The sequence below is a fragment of the Rhizopus microsporus genome, assembly GCF_002708625.1.
Source record: "Rhizopus microsporus ATCC 52813 unplaced genomic scaffold scaffold_15, whole genome shotgun sequence".
In the NCBI taxonomy this organism is placed as follows: domain Eukaryota; kingdom Fungi; phylum Mucoromycota; class Mucoromycetes; order Mucorales; family Rhizopodaceae; genus Rhizopus; species Rhizopus microsporus.
This window is the reverse complement of record NW_019671930.1, coordinates 667,387-688,926: the sequence shown is the minus strand read 5'-3', so window position 1 is coordinate 688,926 and position 21,540 is coordinate 667,387. Positions and strand designations below refer to the sequence as shown.

General features: G+C 38.1%; 11 protein-coding genes across 11 annotated transcripts; 7 read left to right on the top strand and 4 right to left on the bottom strand.

The window, feature by feature from the left end:
• Positions 1-215: 215 nt before the first annotated feature.
• RHIMIDRAFT_261702 (uncharacterized protein) lies at positions 216-1,379 on the top strand. The gene is made up of 7 exons (XM_023611557.1): positions 216-260; positions 322-393; positions 447-613; positions 670-859; positions 910-1,030; positions 1,088-1,184; positions 1,229-1,379. Exons 1-7 carry the CDS (start codon positions 224-226, stop codon positions 1,334-1,336), a joined length of 792 nt encoding a protein of 263 aa, XP_023463833.1. The 5' UTR covers positions 216-223; the 3' UTR covers positions 1,337-1,379.
• RHIMIDRAFT_261692 (uncharacterized protein) lies at positions 1,356-2,862 on the top strand. Its single transcript, XM_023611556.1, has 3 exons — positions 1,356-1,486; positions 1,541-1,911; positions 1,962-2,862. Exons 1-3 carry the CDS (start codon positions 1,456-1,458, stop codon positions 2,430-2,432), a joined length of 873 nt encoding a protein of 290 aa, XP_023463832.1. The 5' UTR covers positions 1,356-1,455; the 3' UTR covers positions 2,433-2,862.
• A 54-nt stretch (positions 2,863-2,916) lies between these two features.
• On the top strand, positions 2,917-5,399 carry RHIMIDRAFT_206171 (DUF221-domain-containing protein; the record flags this gene model as incomplete). Its single annotated transcript, XM_023606879.1, has 5 exons — positions 2,917-3,051; positions 3,099-3,149; positions 3,202-3,441; positions 3,537-3,891; positions 3,952-5,399. Coding segments are annotated over 5 exons (2,229 nt in total), but the record flags the coding sequence as incomplete, so codon positions are not given.
• Positions 5,400-6,177: 778 nt separating this feature from the next.
• RHIMIDRAFT_261685 (glycoside hydrolase) lies at positions 6,178-7,230 on the bottom strand. Its single transcript, XM_023611555.1, has one exon. It carries the CDS (start codon positions 7,183-7,185, stop codon positions 6,322-6,324), a length of 864 nt encoding a protein of 287 aa, XP_023463830.1. The 5' UTR covers positions 7,186-7,230; the 3' UTR covers positions 6,178-6,321.
• Positions 7,231-9,122: 1,892 nt separating this feature from the next.
• Positions 9,123-10,175, top strand: RHIMIDRAFT_261684 (glycoside hydrolase). Its single transcript, XM_023611554.1, has one exon. The coding sequence runs from the start codon at positions 9,168-9,170 to the stop codon at positions 10,029-10,031; it is 864 nt and encodes a 287-aa protein (XP_023463829.1). The 5' UTR covers positions 9,123-9,167; the 3' UTR covers positions 10,032-10,175.
• A 185-nt stretch (positions 10,176-10,360) lies between these two features.
• RHIMIDRAFT_261682 (G-patch-domain-containing protein) lies at positions 10,361-11,041 on the top strand. Its single transcript, XM_023611553.1, has 2 exons — positions 10,361-10,605; positions 10,650-11,041. Exons 1-2 carry the CDS (start codon positions 10,367-10,369, stop codon positions 10,945-10,947), a joined length of 537 nt encoding a protein of 178 aa, XP_023463828.1. The 5' UTR covers positions 10,361-10,366; the 3' UTR covers positions 10,948-11,041.
• On the bottom strand, positions 11,018-12,569 carry RHIMIDRAFT_261680 (uncharacterized protein). The gene is made up of 6 exons (XM_023611552.1): positions 12,547-12,569; positions 12,355-12,479; positions 11,861-12,301; positions 11,523-11,808; positions 11,172-11,466; positions 11,018-11,118 (listed from the first exon to the last, which is right to left on the bottom strand). The coding sequence occupies exons 3-5, from the start codon at positions 12,086-12,088 to the stop codon at positions 11,348-11,350; spliced, it is 633 nt and encodes a 210-aa protein (XP_023463827.1). The 5' UTR covers positions 12,089-12,301; positions 12,355-12,479; positions 12,547-12,569; the 3' UTR covers positions 11,018-11,118; positions 11,172-11,347.
• Positions 12,244-12,869, top strand: RHIMIDRAFT_240226 (tRNA-intron endonuclease catalytic domain-like protein; the record flags this gene model as incomplete). Its single annotated transcript, XM_023609334.1, has 3 exons — positions 12,244-12,301; positions 12,355-12,492; positions 12,547-12,869. 3 exons carry the CDS (start codon positions 12,244-12,246, stop codon positions 12,867-12,869), a joined length of 519 nt encoding a protein of 172 aa, XP_023463826.1.
• A 283-nt stretch (positions 12,870-13,152) lies between these two features.
• RHIMIDRAFT_261677 (uncharacterized protein) lies at positions 13,153-15,069 on the top strand. The gene has a single exon (XM_023611551.1). It carries the CDS (start codon positions 13,161-13,163, stop codon positions 14,964-14,966), a length of 1,806 nt encoding a protein of 601 aa, XP_023463825.1. The 5' UTR covers positions 13,153-13,160; the 3' UTR covers positions 14,967-15,069.
• A 1,450-nt stretch (positions 15,070-16,519) lies between these two features.
• Positions 16,520-17,296, bottom strand: RHIMIDRAFT_240224 (uncharacterized protein; the record flags this gene model as incomplete). The annotated part of the gene is made up of 3 exons (XM_023609333.1): positions 16,520-16,966; positions 17,026-17,148; positions 17,201-17,296. 3 exons carry the CDS (start codon positions 17,294-17,296, stop codon positions 16,520-16,522), a joined length of 666 nt encoding a protein of 221 aa, XP_023463824.1.
• A 2,261-nt stretch (positions 17,297-19,557) lies between these two features.
• RHIMIDRAFT_261675 (uncharacterized protein) lies at positions 19,558-21,064 on the bottom strand. Its single transcript, XM_023611550.1, has 3 exons — positions 20,846-21,064; positions 20,734-20,790; positions 19,558-20,662 (listed from the first exon to the last, which is right to left on the bottom strand). The coding sequence occupies exons 1-3, from the start codon at positions 20,940-20,942 to the stop codon at positions 19,740-19,742; spliced, it is 1,077 nt and encodes a 358-aa protein (XP_023463823.1). The 5' UTR covers positions 20,943-21,064; the 3' UTR covers positions 19,558-19,739.
• Positions 21,065-21,540: the final 476 nt, after the last annotated feature.

The window sequence follows — 21,540 nt, the reverse complement described above, 5'->3', positions numbered from 1 at the left end:
ATATAGTCTTGGCAACTTTCTCTCTCTTTCTACACTGTAAGCAATATACATCTTCTGCCTTCACCTCTGTCTAATCTTTCGTGATTGTTGAAAAAGAATAAGTATTATCTTATTGATTCCTCTACGAATCAATAAAAGCATAGACAGTAGATCACATGATATATCATTTACCTCCAGGCACATAAATTGTTTCTTTTCTCTCTTTTTTATATTTTATAAACTGATGGACAGCCTACTTTACATTGACGACTACTTGGATGGTAATTTTGTCTCTTTTTATATACTTTAACATATACAAACATATGTTCCTTTTACATGTAGTGATTGAAGCACTTCAGCTTGATCTTCAAAAGAACTTTACCTTACTGAAAGAAATGGATGGCTATGCTCAAGGTTGATTACATTGTATATTCACATCTTTGCACACACTAAATTATATAATGCAGAATCCGTTGTATCTACAGCTCAAATGGCTATTGATTTGATTGATAATATTGACAGATTTGAAGCTGATGTGAGATTTGAAAAACTACAACAATTGATAGATCTTTTGACGGAGACATCAAAACGTACAAGTGAAAAGGCGACACTGGCCAAGGTCACAGTTGAAGCAGTAAGTTTATATATAAAGAGACTGAGAGAGAATAGATAAGATAACAGTGTATGTAGGTAGAGAAACACTGTAACCGACTGGATGCTGATTTAGTTAAATTTGAAGAAACCAATACGAGTGGAAATATTCATATAGTGTCACTTCCTGGACTGACGCCTTCATCAAGAAGTTTAGTTGCTAAACTATCTGCCTCAAAGGACCCATTGAATCAGGATGTGTTGGAGAAGAGAGAACTAGCGGCTAAAAGTAATTGCGATGGGGTTGGTTATCATATATTCATGTATACTTTTTGTTAGAGAGAAGAAAGGAGGATGTTCGTCTAAAGGCAAGCAGCAGCAGCAGTAACAACAACAACAACAATAGTAATAATAGTAAATCAAAAACATGGCCAAGAAGAAAAAATGCCAAATTAAAATCGTAAAGAGAGAGAGAGAATATAGTGTACAGTAGTAAAGTTGACACGTTTGAATGTAGATCGGATATGGACATGTCTGTTGATCCAAATGAACCTCTTTATTGTTACTGTCAACAAGTATCTTATGGTGAAATGGTTGCTTGTGATAATGCTGATGTAAGCTATATGTAAACATATGAACTATATTTAACAATGAATAGTGTGAAATCGAATGGTTCCATATTGCCTGTGTCGACTTGAAGACAGTACCCAAAGGCAAATGGTATTGTGATAACTGTACGCGATATAAAGCAAAGCAACGACGATAAAAATTAAAAATAAAAAGCTCTTTATGCAAACTATGTGACACAGTGACTCATCTTCTCTCTTTTTTTTTTGAATGCTTGGGCTTTCGAAAATAACAACACCTTTTAGACTATTTTATAGAATGACAAGTACTTTGAGCAAACCTACATCACGTATGTACAATATCTATGGGAATACTATTACTTTATTGACTGTGTACATTCTAGTCATTATTGAGCAGACGAATCCTTTAGAAAACAGCAAGAATGCAATTTATAGCGTCACAACAGGCATGACTACATTTCATGAATTCATATTGAATTATCCTAGAGGAGCATACACTGGTATGAGAACACTTGAAAGAAACGCAATTGTTGAATTCGACGCACACCTAAAGCGACTGACCAATTCACTTGCCTTGCTCAAGTGGGACCACAAAGATGACCATATCAACCAAGCCATGGCATCGTTCAAGGATCCAACAGAGCTAAAAGGAAAACTAGTGCCTTTGCTCAAGAAAGGGCTTGAATCGTTTTATGAGCAAATAAACACTGAGCATGAGACCAAGGTATCTGTCATGATTGCTTATTCCTTCCAGGTAAGTTCTTTTGGTACCATAAGCACCTTATTCAAGTTTATACGCGTTAGGAGCAAAAGCCACGCTTTGCCGCTCACTTTACAAGGCTTGATCCTATTCTTCAAGATCGTGTCAAGGTGCGACTTGAGTATCGATCGAGATCAACGCCTGAAGTTAAGGATTCGCGATGGGTACGTGAGCGTGCGGACTTGGAGGAGAATAAACCAAAGGACGTGAATGAGATCGTGTTGATAGATTCAGAAGATAAGATATATGAAGGGATGGCGTCCAACTTTTTGGCCGTCAGAAGAGATGAACAGGGACAGCCTGTAGTGATGTGTGCAGGGCTAGAGCACGTTTTACTAGGGACTATTCTGAGATTAGTAGTAGATATCTGTGAAAAGCACCATATTACCTTTGACTGGAACTTTCCAAGATTACAAGATGCAAGAGAAGGCAAGTGGGAGGGATGTTTTATAACGAGCACATCAAGATTGCTTCTCCCTGTCGAGACAATCTACTGTAGCCCTAATGAAAAGTAAGATGTGCTGTTTTGAATACAAAGAAAAGACGTATTCATTTTTTCGTATAGGGTTGAGTTTAAAGAGCATTCAGAGATCATAGAATTCCTTAGGCAACAAATAGTGCAAGAGCTCGCAAGCACAGCGTATAAAATACTTTAATAAACATTGTACCTTTAACAATGAAATGTCAACCAATAATGAACCCTGGGCCACTTTTTTGTTTAAAAATAGATTAATCTGAATTTGAAGTGATAAGAAGAGGATAGATAGTAACAGAATATAATCAATGGATTATTATTACTATGATCTAAATGAGCGTCTTGTTAGTAGGTCTCATCCTTCGTTGTATGTGTGTGTAAAAAAGCTGAAGGAATTCATTTTGCAGAAATAGCTAAATTTTCTATCTTTTACCATCGCGTCGCACAAAACTACCCTTTTTACCTAAAACATGAAAAAAATGAATAATTTTAGCTTTTCTTTTTTTCATCCTTCTTTTTTTCTCATGAGTATCTATTTCTCTTATGACGAACAAAGGAAGCAAGATGCAACATTCACCGTCAAATCGATGGGCATTCAATTAGGCATCAATTTGGGTACTGCAATTGTTACCATGATTGGATTCAGTATTCTTCGACCTGTAAGAGAGACTATACATTTATATATATAAAGCTTAACAAGTATTAGAGAAATACACTTGTCTATGCTCCAAGATCAAAATTCTCAAAGAAAGGGCAAGTTATAATTTTAGTTAATTAAATTTTAATAATTAATTGTTTGTTATAGAAAGCAGCCCCCTTTGATCGGATCACAAGGTTATTTTTCATGGATAAAACCATTACTCAAAGTAACCGATGAGGAATTACTCGATCAAGTGGGTTGTGACGCACTCATGTATATCCGATTTATCCGACTGCTGCGTAAATTGCTCTTTTGGATGACGGTCATTGGTGTTGGTGCCTTGATTCCAGTCTACATTGTGGCTACAAAATACACAGGGCAGGTATCACAAACAAAACTATACATCTTGGTCATTAATCGTTTTATATGTGTAGTGACTGGCCACCAGCAAGTGGAAGTATTGAAATTTTATCACTAGCAGGTATCAATTATGTCAATGGCAAGACACGAGCGGATGTTAACACAGTCTGGTACTGGTCTCCGTTTGTTGCAACCTATTTATTTTCGATCTTGATTGCCTATTTCATGTACAGAGCATCCTGTGATTACATCGATATGCGACAATATTGGTTTCGGTTGCCTGAAAACGAAGTGACAATGAAGTCGCTCATGGTTAGCCCTGTACCAAAAGAGATGAGATCAGATGTAAAATTGAAAACTTGGGTCGAGTCGACTCAAATGATACAATATCCTATCAAGGAATCCATGATTGGCTATCATAGCTCGAAGCTATCAGATTTATTTGAAAAACACAAGGAGGCAGTCCATCGATTAGAATCTACTTTGGCTTCTTACTTGAGTGGTGTGAGCAATATATATGTCTATCTCTACGGATGATTTGACTAAATAGTTATTATAGACGGTAAAAACACAGACACCAAAAAGAGACCTCTCGTACGTATCGGCGGTTTTCTTTGTCTCGGAGGAAAGAAAGTGGATGCGATTGAACACTACACCAAAGAAGTAGCAGATCTGGAAAAAGAAATTAGCGAGCTTCGACATGGGAAAAAGGAAAAAGCCAAAGCCGCACCCTATGGGTGGATATCGTTCGATCGAATCGAATGGGCTCACCAGGCAGAACGTTCCTTAGAACATCAAAAATCCTTTCATGTTCGACTCTCACCTACACCTCAAGATTTATTATGGCCCAACTTACCCTTGGATGATAAGGCAAGGAAAGCAAAGAGAATGACAGGGCATATTTTCTACTGGGTTTTTGTGTTTGCGTGGATGATTCCCATGTCAGCACTTTCAGCTACTTCGAACGTCATCAACTTAATCCGTCTCATACCAAACTCGGCCAATTTTATAGAGAATCATCAAATAATCATGGGCCTCATCCAGTCATACTTTACACCTGTTGTCATGGCCATCTTCTTTTATTTGCTCCCTATCTTTTTCAGATTTCTTTCACAACAACAAGGATATTGGACAAAGACGGCCTTGGATAGAAAAGTACTGGTTAAGCTTTATATCTTTTTTATAATCAACAACCTGCTAGTATTCACTTTGACATCCATGTTCATTGGCATCTATGGTCAACTGAAGGGATTGGTTCAGTCTGGAGTAACTGAAGAAGTGAGCCTAGTTGATTATATTATGCAACTAGCCAAAAACATTTCACAGGTATCTACATTCTGGATCAACTATGTCTGTCTCCATTCACTCGGTCTTACGATGGAACTTGCCATGATTTTGCCTCTAATCACGATTACCCTTCGCAAGTTCTTTACGCGACCCAGTCCAGCCGAACTTCGTGAACTGGCACGTCCACCCGAGTTTGACTATCCCAAGAACTACAATCTCTTGCTCTTTTTCTTCACCATATCTCTCATCTATTCAGCCATGTCGCCATTCATTTTGCCTTTTGCCTGTCTGTATTTTTGCGTAGCCAGTATGGTCTACAAGTACCTGTTGGTCTATGTTTACGAAACAAGAATGGAAAGTGGTGGAAAAATCTGGCCTGTCCTCTTTCAGACAATCATGACCTCAACCATCTTCTTTCAATTGATCATGATTCTCATCCTTGTCTTTAAGGGCGGTAACTTGCAAGCTTATCTTTTGATTCCACTCCCTGTTTTCACCTTGATCTACCAGTACTTTTACTATCGTCGCATGCACATTCATGGCTCTTACATCTTTGGCACACATTCCAAGCTTCCTTTGCCACAACACGCACCCAGTACGGAAAAGTCAAAGACCGAACCTGCCAAGACGCTCAAGAGTCAATTCCAAGACCCAGCTTACCATCAAAAACTGTCTGCGCCTACTGTACACGACGACGTGAAGCATCTGTTACCCAAGGTGTACCATTCAATACGGCAAGGAAGCGAGCACTTGCGACATGACACCATCGAAATGACGCATCAGTACTCGAAACGAATGGTGCATAATATGGATTTAGACAGCCGCAAAGGATTTAACCATCATCAACATGATGTAGTCGTCATTGATGAAGGCATAAATATCAAATTTGAATCTGTGACCGAACAAGAGATTGCAGAGTCTGAAGATTACCAGGAAGATAGTCATGAGGACTTAACAAGGCAAATGTCTATAGAAAACACTCCGTTATTGCTCGCGCCACAGCCTCCGCCTGTTTCAAAGATGAACCGTAACATTACATCAGAATATATTGAAATGTATACTTCATTTACGCCGAACCCAAGTGCCGTGAATGTATTAGACGAAGAAGAAGAAGAAGATGATGATGATGCCAGTAGCCTTGCACATATGTATGAATCTCTAATCGATCTTTCAACAAACGATGCTCCTACGAGACGCCATACGCTTCCTCTGCCAAAAAAGCAGGTCAGCTCGGAACGTCGACTTTCTTTACCATCCATTAAGAGTGAAAGAGAAAGTATCGATGATTCATTTAGTATCACCGTCCCCCTTCCTGCTGTTACCACATCAGTGACAACAACAAGAATGACAAGAAGTCATACTTTGCCACCAACGTACAGGCCATTTAGAGTGCAAGAGCGAATAGAAAATCCATTTGAGCAAGACAGCCATGTCATTGCCGAAGAGTCATTTATCAACTATAGACGACCTCGACCACGTCGTGTGTCTTATCATCAATAAAGAGAGAAAGAGAAAGAGAAAATAAAGACAGTTTGTATTACATTTTTGTTACTTTATTATGTTTTCTTGTCATAGGAGCATCTGTATGGATTGATGCTATGACAACCGAAAGATAAAAGAGAGAGAGATAAAAGAGAGGCAATTAGCAACCAAGGCTAGTAATAGGTGAAAGTGCCGACTTGAGACTTCCATCCGAGTTCATAATACCCCAGTGTTGCTCAACGCCTGTCTTGTAAGGCTCATCAAGCGCAGAGAACCAGATCATGTCAATGTTCTTTTGACGTGTCTGGCAGAGCACGTTGGAGAGATACAGTCTCTGATTCTCGGCAGAGGGGACTGAGGCACCAAAGTTGTCACCAGCGGTTGGCCAACCTGTTTCCGAGATACGCACGGGCTTGCCTTGAGCTATACTGACCACAGACTGATAGTGTTGCATCAGAGTGTTTGCTCCCTGGTCAGCCGTGACACCCTCCCAGTAAGGGAATGCGTTCATCATCAAAAAGTCCAGCTGTTCGACAACGACAGGAGGGAACTTGTAATAGACATCTGCGTTGGTCACACTGACTCCCTTGGGCTTGACCAGGGCCTTGACCTTTTGTATGTATTGAGCCAGTGTGTTGGCGTCGGTGTCGTTGCGGTAGAGCACCTCAGAGCCAACAATGACTGCATCCACACGACTGAGGCTTTCACCAGAGTTGATGATGTTTGTCAAGGCTTGCATCTCGCTTGCAAATGTATCAGGACGATCGATCCACATACCGAGATAGATGTTCATGCCTAAGGCATTAGCTGCTTGTAGAGCTAATTGTCCTTGATTACAGGGGGACAACGAAAACACACGCACTCGGTTTGTGTATTGCTTGATCTTGGTAAAGTCAGCCTTGAGCTGGTCTAGACTAGGACAAGCGTTGGTATTTATACCATAGTTGAGGCCATAGAAGACGTCAGCGGCAGAGACGGCCAAAGAGAAAAGACCGAATAGGGCAGCTGTAGAGAACAATTTCATCCTTGTGTGTGTGTGGAAATAGGTTCCAATGAAGGAAAGAAAGAAGAATGATCCAAGAGAGAAAAATAGAAGAAAAAAAAAATAGAGAAGGGATTCAATTAAAGCGACGCTGATGGGTTAGCGTGGAAGCGGAGGGGGAGACAGGAAACAAGCCAGTAAGAAAGAGATGAGGAAGGGAAAAGAGCGCAGACATCTGAAACCTATACCGCTGAAGAAAAATAATCGATAAACCATAATTAACTTTGGGCGATCACTATTACTCAGGTTTCGAATAACAGAAAAAAAAAAAAAAATCTCGACCTGATTCGCTTATCCTCTGCCTCTGCCTCTCTCTGCCTCTCTATCTTTCTGCCCTTACCCTCTTACCCTTTTTTATTTAATCACCAATAACTCTTGATTTAGCATTACGTCAGACTATAGAAGAACGTCGTCTATTTTGTTATATTTTTGTGTTAGTTCTTTCTAGTATATAAACCACACGATCAAGCAACTGATACAAAGAGCTAGTCTACACGCTCAATTCATGGAGTATTATTGATATATTAACAGTCTCCTATGATCTTCTGCTAATTGCTTCGTTATCTACTTCACTGTTTCACGGAAATATACTTAATCTTCAAATTAGTGCCTGTCATGATCAAAGTGCTTTCAAGATAGGTCGATCTCTTTCACGACATACAGAAGAACTTGGAGCAATCATTGCATTTCTATTTTATAAAGTCTACAAATTGGCAGTGGAACCGCTGTACATGAGTGATTGAGCTCTTTTTTTCTGTTCTTGCGAGCAAAACGCAGCCTAAGAACACTTGACTATGCTGTTTATTACATTGATGAAGTAAACATATTAGATTTCAAGCCAAATATTCATACTGTAGGCTCTCGACTACTGGATTCCCGTCAGGAGCACGAATGGCATTTTGAAATTGAAAATATTCCGTAATCGAGCATCCACTGTAATTCAGCTTTTGAACATTGCGATTGTTGCGCTTTTTAAGAGTGGAAGAATGAAAAAGTACCGTGTGCAAATAAGCGTAAAAAATCAGTAGATGTCATTAACTTATGCTTCATTCCAAGAGCAAAAACGAGGAGAGCATCACACACACCAAAGGCAAAACCCTAGTTCATTTTTCCTACAAACATATGGCGGTTGGGCATAAACCCTATCTTGTCATGATAATATTAATCTTCGAGCAGAAAATAACAATAAAAAAAGTTAGCAAACGCTGGACTATTACATGTAGTACTACGATGACGATAAATCCTTTATTGTGACAGTAGGGAAGCCAAACATGACTTATATCTCATATCTTACGAAATGCATATCGTCATGCCCAAACAGAGAACCAATGCCAGATGAAACATTTGCTTGCACGGCACATCAATATAAACTTTCCGCCTACTGCCAAGAATTACTAAACAAAAAAGTAATAAAGTAATAAAACTCCTGATCCTGGGCAAGCATAAGCGAAATGAAAGCCACGGGTCCCTAAAATGAGCCCCTCCCCTCTCCCCTAAAGAAGGTGAATGCTTTTTTAGATGGTTTGCTTTTCATTTCTTCTTCTTCTATAGTCTGACGTAATGCTAAATCAAGAGTTATTGGTGATTAAATAAAAAAGGGTAAGAGGGTAAGGGCAGAAAGATAGAGAGGCAGAGAGAGGCAGAGGCAGAGGATAAGCGAATCAGGTCGAGATTTTTTTTTTTTTTCTGTTATTCGAAACCTGAGTAATAGTGATCGCCCAAAGTTAATTATGGTTTATCGATTATTTTTCTTCAGCGGTATAGGTTTCAGATGTCTGCGCTCTTTTCCCTTCCTCATCTCTTTCTTACTGGCTTGTTTCCTGTCTCCCCCTCCGCTTCCACGCTAACCCATCAGCGTCGCTTTAATTGAATCCCTTCTCTATTTTTTTTTTCTTCTATTTTTCTCTCTTGGATCATTCTTCTTTCTTTCCTTCATTGGAACCTATTTCCACACACACACAAGGATGAAATTGTTCTCTACAGCTGCCCTATTCGGTCTTTTCTCTTTGGCCGTCTCTGCCGCTGACGTCTTCTATGGCCTCAACTATGGTATAAATACCAACGCTTGTCCTAGTCTAGACCAGCTCAAGGCTGACTTTACCAAGATCAAGCAATACACAAACCGAGTGCGTGTGTTTTCGTTGTCCCCCTGTAATCAAGGACAATTAGCTCTACAAGCAGCTAATGCCTTAGGCATGAACATCTATCTCGGTATGTGGATCGATCGTCCTGATACATTTGCAAGCGAGATGCAAGCCTTGACAAACATCATCAACTCTGGTGAAAGCCTCAGTCGTGTGGATGCAGTCATTGTTGGCTCTGAGGTGCTCTACCGCAACGACACCGACGCCAACACACTGGCTCAATACATACAAAAGGTCAAGGCCCTGGTCAAGCCCAAGGGAGTCAGTGTGACCAACGCAGATGTCTATTACAAGTTCCCTCCTGTCGTTGTCGAACAGCTGGACTTTTTGATGATGAACGCATTCCCTTACTGGGAGGGTGTCACGGCTGACCAGGGAGCAAACACTCTGATGCAACACTATCAGTCTGTGGTCAGTATAGCTCAAGGCAAGCCCGTGCGTATCTCGGAAACAGGTTGGCCAACCGCTGGTGACAACTTTGGTGCCTCAGTCCCCTCTGCCGAGAATCAGAGACTGTATCTCTCCAACGTGCTCTGCCAGACACGTCAAAAGAACATTGACATGATCTGGTTCTCTGCGCTTGATGAGCCTTACAAGACAGGCGTTGAGCAACACTGGGGTATTATGAACTCGGATGGAAGTCTCAAGTCGGCACTTTCACCTATTACTAGCCTTGGTTGCTAATTGCCTCTCTTTTATCTCTCTCTCTTTTATCTTTCGGTTGTCATAGCATCAATCCATACAGATGCTCCTATGACAAGAAAACATAATAAAGTAACAAAAATGTAATACAAACTGTCTTTATTTTCTCTTTCTCTTTCTCTCTTTATTGATGATAAGACACACGACGTGGTCGAGGTCGTCTATAGTTGATAAATGGACTCTTCAAACGAATTTTTAACCAAAAAGACTATACAGCTTGGTTTTTTTTTAAAAGTTAGGAGTTATGCACCGAATGTAAAATACAAGTCCATTTTATTTTATTTAATTTATTTTCTTTTTCAACATCACTTGTCAAAATGAGCGACGAAGAAGATTATATGTCGTCTAAATTTTTGGAAGAAGCTGCTAGCTTTGAAAACCAAACTAAGCAAGAGACTTATTCAGAGAGAAGGAAAAGGCAACTTCGTGAGCAACGCGAAAAAGGCTTGATCAAACCTCGTCATGTTCTTGAAAAGGAAGAGCGAGAAAAAGGATTAAAAACAGCAGTAGACACAAGTAATAAAGGCATGCAGATGCTCATGAAGATGGGATTCAAGTAATAAAGCAACAATCTGCATGTGTATACTTATTAAAATATAGACAGGGAACAGCTTTAGGAAAAAAGGGAACTGAAGGTATTGTTGAACCTATCAAGGTCGATATGAGAAACAGTCGAGAAGGGCTCGGTATGAGCAAAAAGAGAGAGAGAGAAGAAGAAGAAGAGTTTGAAAAGAAAAAATTGCACATGGATCCTGATGAATTTAGAGCAGCAATGGCTCAGAGAGCAAAGGAAAATCAGTATCAGAGATATGTTGTGGCAGCTGCGTCTATTTGTCAAAATTTTGACGAAGAAGCAGGTGTTGAGGTAAATGAAAAGAGGCCCTTGTTATGTGTATAGTCTACTTAGTTTTTTCTGTAGTCCAACATTTTATGGGTGCTTAAACCTGAAAAAGAGGATACGGAAGATAATGAAGAAGAAGAAGAAAAAGAAAAAGAAGACGGGGAAAAGCAGAAAGAAGATAAACTAGAATATCCACCAGAACAAGTTGAAGAGCTAAAGTCACTTCCGGTACGATATAGATAATACCAGCATGTAATAGATACTAATACAATATCCTATAGCTAGAGGAAAAGGTTGAACGACTTACAAGTTATGTAAGAGAAAAGTATTTTTATTGCTTTTGGTGTAAAGCAAGATATACGGATAAAGAGGACCTTGATGAAAATTGCCCTGGTCTAAGCGAAGACGATCATTAAAATAATTAAAACGTATGTCTACAGTTGTATTTATTAACAAATCATTCAATTGAGCTGCTTTCTTCTTTCTTAGGCTTAAGCCACTCTTTAGGGAATTCTAATCTTGTCTTGGGCTTTGGTAAATTGAGAGGCACATCAGCAAATGTATCCTTCATATCCTATATATTAGAAAGAGATGTTAACATCGTACACTCCTTCCTCTTTCTTTCTTTACCTTTGCTTCATTGATTAGTTTATGCAAAGTATCAAGCAAGAACTTTTTGTTTTGTTGACGCTTTGGGAATCTCTCGCTTGACATGATTAATTCGTCTGTATCAACATGATATCTCGGTCCACTCAATAATAAAAACTTGTGTCTTTCCGTATCATTTAATTTTAAATCAGCTACTTTCACACTCAATACTACTTTACGTTCAACAGGGTGTCCTTCTCCGAGATAAGTGTGCGTCTTAAATTTCAAGATTTGATTAGAAGTAGGTGGTTCAAAAGGTTTTGCAAACACTTTATAAAAAAGGTTAATTGGCTGTTATAGCGTTTATATATCATACAATACCACTCAATTTTGGTAATTCAAATTCTGTCTTCCTCAAGTATTGACGAACTTCTCTAATATTGTCAAAGAGATTGTGTCCAATGGTCGTTTGATCATCAAATTCAAACTTTGGCATTTCTTCAACATCGAACTTCTTGGCTGGTCTTCTACGGACTCCTTGACGACCTGCAAAGGCAGCGGGTGTTGTTGAAAAGGAACGAGCGTTGGACTTTACAAAGTGTCTGAGCATGGCTGTCAATTTGCAAAAAAAAAAGAAAAGAAAGTCCCGGGAGGGTAAGATGAGAAAAGGGAAGGGGGCCAGTGAAAAGCGCCGCCGTCTTTTTAAGCTCAGTCAAGGCAACCTTTCTTCCACTCTTTGCTTGAAAGAGTGAGATCGATTGACTTATGAGCCTTGTTGAAATTAAGCAATATGGAAACAGATATTTAGTATTTAATGTAAAAGGTAAATTTATACAATTCTTAGTGCTTCTTGAATATTGATTATAGTTTCTGTAGATGTCGAAAGATTAAGAAAAGAGTTTAGAATTGTCGGTGCTCTATGCGGCACATTACCAGGATTCCCTCAACAAAACACCTTTTATGGTCTTCCGCTATCTTTGTCTCTAGAAGAAGTCAAAATGGTAATAGATCTAAGTAAAATCAAAGTTACCTTGCTTATGCATCAAAAGAGCTTACATTTTAAAATAGAAGTAGCAAAAGTGACAAATGCTTTATCCCCACTCCCTAGCATCAATAACAGTCTATTTCGCTATTTTTGGTCTTTGGATTATTATGTGACAAGCGGTTATAAGTTTGGTGGTGATTATCTGTTGTATCCACAAGATCCAACGTGTTGTCATAGCCAATTTATTGTCTCTGTCATGCACTTTGATCAGAATATAACGACAAAAGATGTTGTACAGATGGGAAGACTGGCAACCAATGTGAAAAAGAAGTTCGTTTTGGCTGGTTTCAAAAATGAAACAGAGGATAAAGTAGCTGTGTTCTCACTGTCATGGGCAGGGTTTTAGAAACACAAAAGAGAGGATAGCGGTTGAGTTACTATCTAGTTTATACATTGTTCCCTTGCTTTATTAAAAAAAAGGATATCAAATAAATTCAAAAACACACAGGACGCGTAACCATAGGCTTAATTTTGGTTTAAGAACTCTAAATAAAGATACCAATAACTCAGGTGTTATGTAACTATGGCAGGTGTCATGGAAACTTAATTTTAACCAAGACAAAAAAAAAAAGGAAATAACCCTTCACAAGAGTATCTTTTTTTTTTCTTTTTCTTTTCTTTAGTTGAATATTTCGTAATGTCTATGCACGATTACAGTCGGTTACCCACCGAGATTCTTCACCATATTTTCAAATATCTTCACGACAATTATGATATACTTGAGGACCGGTACCACAGCGACTTATTTCAGTGCTTACTTGTATGTAAAAAGTGGAAATCACTTTCTATCGATCACCTGTACCGTACTATTTACTTGACCGATCTCGAACGAGCACAAAAGTTTATCGAATGCACCAAGATCAGCAAACTAGGTCATTTATGCTATGACCTTTCATTCTTTCGTCTTCTTGGAGACGATGAAGCGATCGAATTTCTACCTGAACTTGCCAAGGTGACGCCTAATGTGAAGCGTTTCAACACAAACAAGCCTCCACGATGGTTTTGGCTAGATTTTGCACAAGTATGTGCACGGTACTGGAAGAACCTGGAAAAGATCCCATACCCTTCAATGGATGACTTTGTAGAATACAACATATGCGCCTTACAGCACCAACAGACACTCAAAGAGATATTCTTACCGGATGATGATCCCAAAAATGACCGTGGACGAAACATTATCAGACAGCTCAAGTACTTTCCCAACATGCAAGACGTCCAAATCGAATCGGCGATCTATACTGCACGGCCAGTAGATTATGATGAGTTGATCGACAATTGTCCTAGACTGACTCACCTGTTGGTGATGATTGATGAAATGGAAGAAGTAGACGAAGAAGACTATGAGTGGATGCCACAGTATGACTTGGCTACTTTGAAGCCTTGCGAAACAATGAAGGATCTCTGCTTTATCTTCAACTATGACAAATACTCAATCGATTATATCATGCTTAAATTTCCACGTTTGAAACGTCTTGACTTAGCCGTGCATCTTCCACTGACAGGCTCAATACAGGCAAAGCACGACACATATCTTTCTAAAAACATTGAAGTACTTGTGAATTATGCGATACAGATACCCAAGTTCAATATCAGCTTTTATGGTCCCATTGACCTCGTACCTCCTTTTTTGAAGCACTCAAAGGCACTTGAAATTTACTTTTCAGAGAATGATTGGGACCGCCATGGATTTAGAGACGACGATGTGACGCTACATCCTTCATTGGAATTCACCAACGACAGTGCATGCATCAGTTTTGAAGACGAAGTTCAGCCACGTGAGCTCATGCGACTATGGCAGCTCTGCATGGACATTGTGACCGAAATGACGTTCCATTCACCAACCGACTACGATCAGGCTGAAATCCAAGACCGAAACCTTGAGAATATCTTGCTACACTGCAAGAAGTTACGATCATTCCAATATAATGCCAATTTTCTTCGCCCACCAGTACAAAAAACGAGAAACTTACAGCAACCGATGCTGGAAACACTTGAACTTCATGTACGACAAATCAATAAGGAAGTCTTTCCTATTTACTCACGGTGCATGCCCGCACTTAAGGATCTCACTATACGAACAGTATTCGAAGGTGACTCTAAGGTTAACTTTGACCTAAAGATGCCCAAGACGGCATTGAATTCACTCGTTTTCTTTGCTACTCTCCGATTGAAACACCGGGAAGACAGCGATAGGATGGTTGTCCTTGATTTTGGTCGACTCAGTACCCCAGCACCATATATCCTTTTAAAAGTTGAAACAGAAGAATCTGGACTGCGGCATTATGTGATCTTCAGGACAGACGGGAAGACAGTTATAGAAGAAGCTGACACTTCTTTAAGCAATGAAGTGGCAGTGACAATACATCTCAAGCTGCTATCGATCCAGACCATATCCCTTCAAATTGCCGATATTCTACTAAAAAACCATTCGTTTAACTTGTAAAAAAGAGAATGTATGTGTACAGCTTTTAGATCGTTCATATTTGTATTAAAATGTAAACAAAATAAAACCTTTTATTTATCATAATTCTTTTGATGGGTCTTGCTGTAAATTGTATATATATTAAGCATGGCTGTCTACATACTATTTATGCTTTTGTATGTCATTATTTCTGTCGTACTATGGTGAACTGTTTACTTTAGACTCTGTTTGGCTGAAGAAAATATTTGTACAAAACTGTGGAGGTATAATCCTTCGAGTTATGTCTCATTTCACATGAACCTTAACTGTTCACGCATATTTAGTATTTCTTTTTCTTTTTCTACACACACCAAAAAACCTTAAAGATATTGGTGATCTTACGCTAAGTGATATTTTGCATAACTTAGGTTTCATTGTGTACTTTATCAAGTCATGTCTTGTATCTTTGCTTTCTGCTGTCTCGACAAGCAGGAATCCTTCTTCTTTTTTAACATAGTCTACGTGTATCAATAATTAATTTTAAGGAAACACGCCCCTTTATCCCCACTTTTCTATTTACTACTTTACAGTAGAGGTTTACGTAAATGGTGTTGGTAAAAGAGAACATTATATAAAGCTTTCTAATTTGTAATATTAATAGTTATTACCAACAGATCAAAGGAAATTTTGAAGACGATGTTTTGTGGATACTGTTTCGAAGGCTCGCTCTTATTTGTCACAGTTAATGATTAACTTCACATGAAAATGTCTAAGATCTGCTGACGTACAGAATCGATAAGGGTATACAGTCAGATGGAGAGAATATTGATTAATACAGACCCTAAGAGTGGGGCAAGCCTTCTGAATACATTCAAAGGATAGTTTTCAAGTAATCTTTTAGAAAAAATAATAATAATAATACTCTCTTGGTACTATGCTTTACCTTGAAGAGAATCTCTGCATTTGGGGATAACATAAACAATGAAACATACAAGAATAGAACATGCTGACAAACCCTTCCCTTTTTTCTTGAATATATCACCCATTTCAATAGTTACACCTTTTTTAAACAAAAGCAGTTTCAAGGGTTGCATGGTGCATTGAGAAAAAAAAAATTGAAGAAGGTGCATATATATCCTGACGAAAGTGGAGTCATCGCAATTACCCCATGAGTTGTAGAAAGGGATTACTATGATGACCCAAGGCTTTGCCTGAGTATGCTCAGCATCTTCCTTAAATAAATTTGTAAAATAGGTTATAGAAAATTGTGTATTGCCATGGATGACACCAGATTTTAGCCACAGCATAAAAATGCTGAAATGGAATATTCAAAGCTCTAGGCATAAATCTGAGTAATCTAAGCGCTCATGAATGCCCCAAAGGGAAAACAAAGATTAATGTTACTCCTGTTGCGCACTGTTAATTTGAACACAAATGCATCAAAAAGAAGGGCAGAAAATCTCGCTTATCCCCATAATTTTGAGTTTTCGTTATCCCCCCAATTCACTTTTTTCTATTTTGACACTTTCAAGATTGGCCGAATTGGATATTAAAATAGGATTATGTTTAGCTTCGAATGACACTCGATTACTTTATTAAAAGCCTACTGATTTAGCAACAGATGTATTCAAAACATGATCACTTATTTCGATATCATTGTACTGATCAGAATAGAGCGATTGTCTCTTTTGGTTTGGTAGGATCCATATGACCTGGGTATCATGTCTTAGTTGTTTAACGATGTCATTGCCATCTTCTAGCTCCCATCCACCTTCGATATGGATGCTAGGTTCAATATGCCGAATTGTATGTATTTTACCTTGCTCGGTTGAGCAGTAAAGAACCTTTCTTGAATCGACGCATTTAAATAGATTAGAATTATAAAGTAGATTGTCTATTTGATCTTGTTCTTGTTTTGTATTCATGTGAATAATGACGTAGATGTCATAGTTTTGTGATAGCTTGGTGAGAAGTGATATGGTATTTTCGTGAAACGCATGGTTGGGTATATTGACATCTCTAGATGGATTCCATAAGATGGTCTAAAAATAATAAAGAAAAATGAGTTTGCCGATCGTCATTAAAAAAAGGGAGAGTTTACATTTTTAATGGATATTGTCAGTTTCTTTTTCATGCCTGTAGCAGACATGACATTATCGATCAATCTCGCACTCCAGCTTCGGGGGGATAATCTACCCGTTGGAGAAGGTGGTGGTGTCAGAAGCTAATAATATAAAAATCAGTAACTTGATATCATCAATCAATGAATGACTTACTGATTCTTGTTGTTTATAGGTATAACGCAGATCATTTAAGCTCAATGTTGATCTTTTTAATAATACAGACTTCTTTTGATGCTTTTTATAATACATATAAATAAATAGGCTTAAAAGTAACGCGGCTATAGAAGAGTAGCCCATGAATTTAGCTAGCAACCATTTTTTATAGACTCTTCTATTCACAATCATTGACATTCAATAAAATAAATAAGACAAAGAAATAAAGAGGAGAGAGAGAGAAAGAAAGGAAAAGGGCCTTTTAAATAATAAAAAAAATGCGGGGAAGCGATTTCACATGTCAACCAGATCTCCACGTGAACACGTCTCTGTGATCAATTGTAACCACCTTGGACTTGGAGCACTCGTTGCCTGGTTACGCAACATGAATAGTTTTATTGTCAGCATGACACCAATGAATAAAAAGATAAAGGTAGTAACACCTAAAATGCACCCTATGACCTAATGTTTCCTTAGATACCGGTTTATTGTATACAATTTATATTGCGTTACAAAATAGGTTTTATCTGACTTGATAGAATAAAATACAGGATATTTTATGGGATCCATAAATAAAAAAAAAGAAGAAAAAATGTAGGACTAGTTCTGAAAGAAATCGCTTTTGAGAATTTACCTTTATTGCCCTATACATGTGTGCATTTTTATGTATACGGTAACCGGCGCTTTCCTGCTCTCGGAAAAAGTTAAACTATAGTCCCATTTAGTACTACCCTCTTCTCTCTTTTTGATATATCATTTTTAGATAAAATAATTATTGCCGAGAAGTATGGCATATCTGTGCAGGGGGATTATGCCTAAAATTGGCACCATTAGGTAAGCCCTTCAGGGGTTTCATAAAAAAAAAGAGCCTAGCGAGATGGGGTATAATTGATTGTTTGATACATACTAAATGAACAATGAAAAAAACTTTTTTTGTATTCCCCTCCCCTCATCAGGTCTATGACAAATGTAACCATGAAGCGATTTTGATTAAAGTCAATTTTGCTATTTAATTTAATAACTGATGAATAGCTTAAATGATAGCTTAGAAAAATAAGGGAAAGATAAAAGATGCTAGAGCATGCTCTACTTTTCCGTTGTGAATATCCCAGATTGATGTAATCAATACAATCTCTTTATACATCTGCGAACAGAGGGCTGGTGAACCCTTTTTGGGCTTGAAATAAAAGAATTTAGAGTTATTCTAAGATTCTATATGGCTTCAACTACACATACCCCTAAAGGCATAATACTAACTATGATGATCGATCACAGTAAAAACAACAATTTATTAAACATAACATGATATAAATGTTGCAGCTCTTGTATACTTGTGATTATTGCAAAAGAATCGCTTTTGCATTAGCTTCATCATAATGAATCTAAAAATCGTTTTCATATATTCACAGATTAAAGTCATACGTAATAAGTACATGTAAAATGAATGATGGCGATCAAATAATTGTTTTATGTTATACTGATGTGCAATGCACCACAGTAATGACCATTGTTGTAAAACAGTTCAATAGAAATTGGTCGTACGTTACATCTTGTACAGATCATGGAATATAGCAATACGGAATATTCGCGATTTTGGATTATCACCTTCGATGAACTTCACAGCCATCGCTTTAAATTTCCTGCGATATTCACTTGGGTTGTCGATGTATAAGCGTTATTACGGGATATCTTTGATTATGGAATGTCATTTGTGATTTCGATAGGTATTCCATAATCGAGAGTCTATTGTATATATTACTGTCGCTATTGATAGTAGATTACTATGAATGTTTACATTTTTGAAGCTTGGTTCAGCAGCTATTAAAAGATATGATGCTGTTGTTCGATAAATTGTTCATATTATGTAGATAATAAAGTTACAATTGCCTGGCATTCAATATACACGTCTATTAAAAGAGAACAAAGAAGCACAATCGTCAAACATCCTTTAACCCAGATCAAAGGATTAAAAATACACCAAGAGAATAGCAAAAGAGATAAACACAATCACACTTTGGTTTTATCAAAAGAACAAACCTCTCCAAGATCCAGTTACCAATATTTCTTTTCAGTATAATACCGCAAAGACCAGGATTAGTGGAGTCACGGGAATTAGTCAGGACAAGTTGAATAAACTAAGCTTCATTTTTCATTTTTCTTTATATAAGATAACAGAAAGATTCATTATCACTTACATCATACTCTATCCTGATCTGTTCTTTTAACAACGAAATTATATTTACTATTAAGCAGCCATTGCCTATTCAAGGCAACAATCAATAAAGAAAAACAAAGTAATACTGATAGGATATCAACAGATGAACAGGATACAACTGATAGTAAATCCAAGGCGTATACTTTGTATAAAAAAAGGAATTTATTTATAAATATAGTATTATATATATAGCCCGTCTTCTTCGTTTTCTCTAAGTAAAAAAGAAGGGCAAAGGAGATACACACAAAAAAAAAACACAAAGCACTCATATACAATGAAAATGAAGGGGGAGAAAAGGGTAAAGAAGTAGTTGCATTTAACTACCTAGAAAAACTGCTGTTGTTGCTGATGTGGCTGTTGTTGTTGTTCTTGTTGATCTCGCTGTTGATGTTGTTGTTGTTGTTGCGCATGATAAGAGTTCTTTCTTTCTGGTTGTTCCAGATAATCAGAGGGATGAACAAACATACACTTTTTGCCATAATAGCATGAATCACCTGCACGGCACATTTTGAAAGGGTGCCAGTATTTGCAGTGTTTATTGGTGCATCGAGGCCAGTGGTTGCATCGAGCGTTCACTGTAGGCGTATGGTTTTGACGCTGTTGTTCAATTAACTGGATACGGGTCAAGCTCTTCTTGGAGCGTTTACGGGTTGGCTGCTGCTTTTGTTGTGGGATAAATTCGGGAATATCGTCGTAGGAACGGAAGGTAGGGATACTGGCAACAGGTTCGTTTTCAGGTGTACCAATGTCGTTTTCATCAGCACTGCTTGCGGCGTATTGGGTATCAGCGGCGGGTTCAGTAATGGTAGCGGTAGGTACTTCAGCAATTGAAAGGGATGTCACTTCTTCTTCAGTTTTGATTCTAGTTGCTTCTTCCTTAGTTGATTCTTTCTCAGTTGATTTCACAGGTCCATCCTCAACAGCCGTCATAGTTTCCTTGTCAACAATAACAAATTCCTCTTGAACATGGGTCACAATAGAATCATCCATTTGAAGCTTTTCAGTGGTCTCAACAATAGTTGTAGTAGTCGTGGGCTCATCTTTGATAATCACAGCTTCTTCTGTACTAATAACAGACACCTGTTCAGGTTCGGTGACGGTACCTTTCTCAACAATTGTAACGGACTCTTTCTTGATATCGGCAGCGGTGATCTTTGATGTCTTTTCTTCAATTGGTTCAACAGAGCGATCGGCAACAACAGATTCTTGTTTTTCTTCATTTGCTTTCTCTGACTTTTCTGTTTTTTCTGTACATAAAAAACAGGTGAGTTTTGGGTACTGTATCACAGACGACATGACCCCTAAGAGAAAAACCTACCTTGCTGTGACTGGTTTTCATCCGCACTTGAGACATCTCTATCATTGAACTCCTTGCCTATGTAAAGGTTCAACGCATGTTCTTGCCCTTGTTAGCACGTTTTATAACTTACCTTTTGAACTAAGATAATAAATAGACAAGCCCCCTAACAAAATTAGAGAACCTGTGACTAACGCGCGGTGATTGACAAAGTGTGTAATAAGACTCATAATCAAATTATCAATAATGGTGCTTTCTGAGTGATGATTTGTGTTTTATAGGTTAGAAATACGTGCTCAGTCCAAGAATAAGTTATCACAAAGAATAATACAAAACGAAAATAAAACAGAAAGAAAAAGAAAAAAGAAAAAATTTTACAGCAAAAGACAGTGAGGAAAACTAGATGGAAAGGGAGAAATATTTAGTCTCCGTCTAAACTGCGTCTGTCAAAAAGAAAAACACAAAGAATTCTATTTCTTGATAAACAATCAAAAAGACCATTACGGACATGTGATGTCTTTTATCACATCAGTTTGACAAATCCAAGGTCAACAGAGGGAAGGATAAACTAAAGGTGCTCAGGAACAATGACAAAAGGCGAAGGTAAGGAAGAATTTAGAGAACCAGTGTAAAATACACCGGGGTAACCAATGGAGGGAGTTTATGTTCAGGACAAAGTGGTGGTTATGGCAGATCTTTTCCATGGTACGATCAGTCAAGTTCATGGCGATGGAGGCAAACCTGTAGGCCATCAGATATATCAGAAAGCCACTGCTTGAATGGATCACGATCGTTAAACAGGTAATTTATTGAGGAGAGAGACTTTTG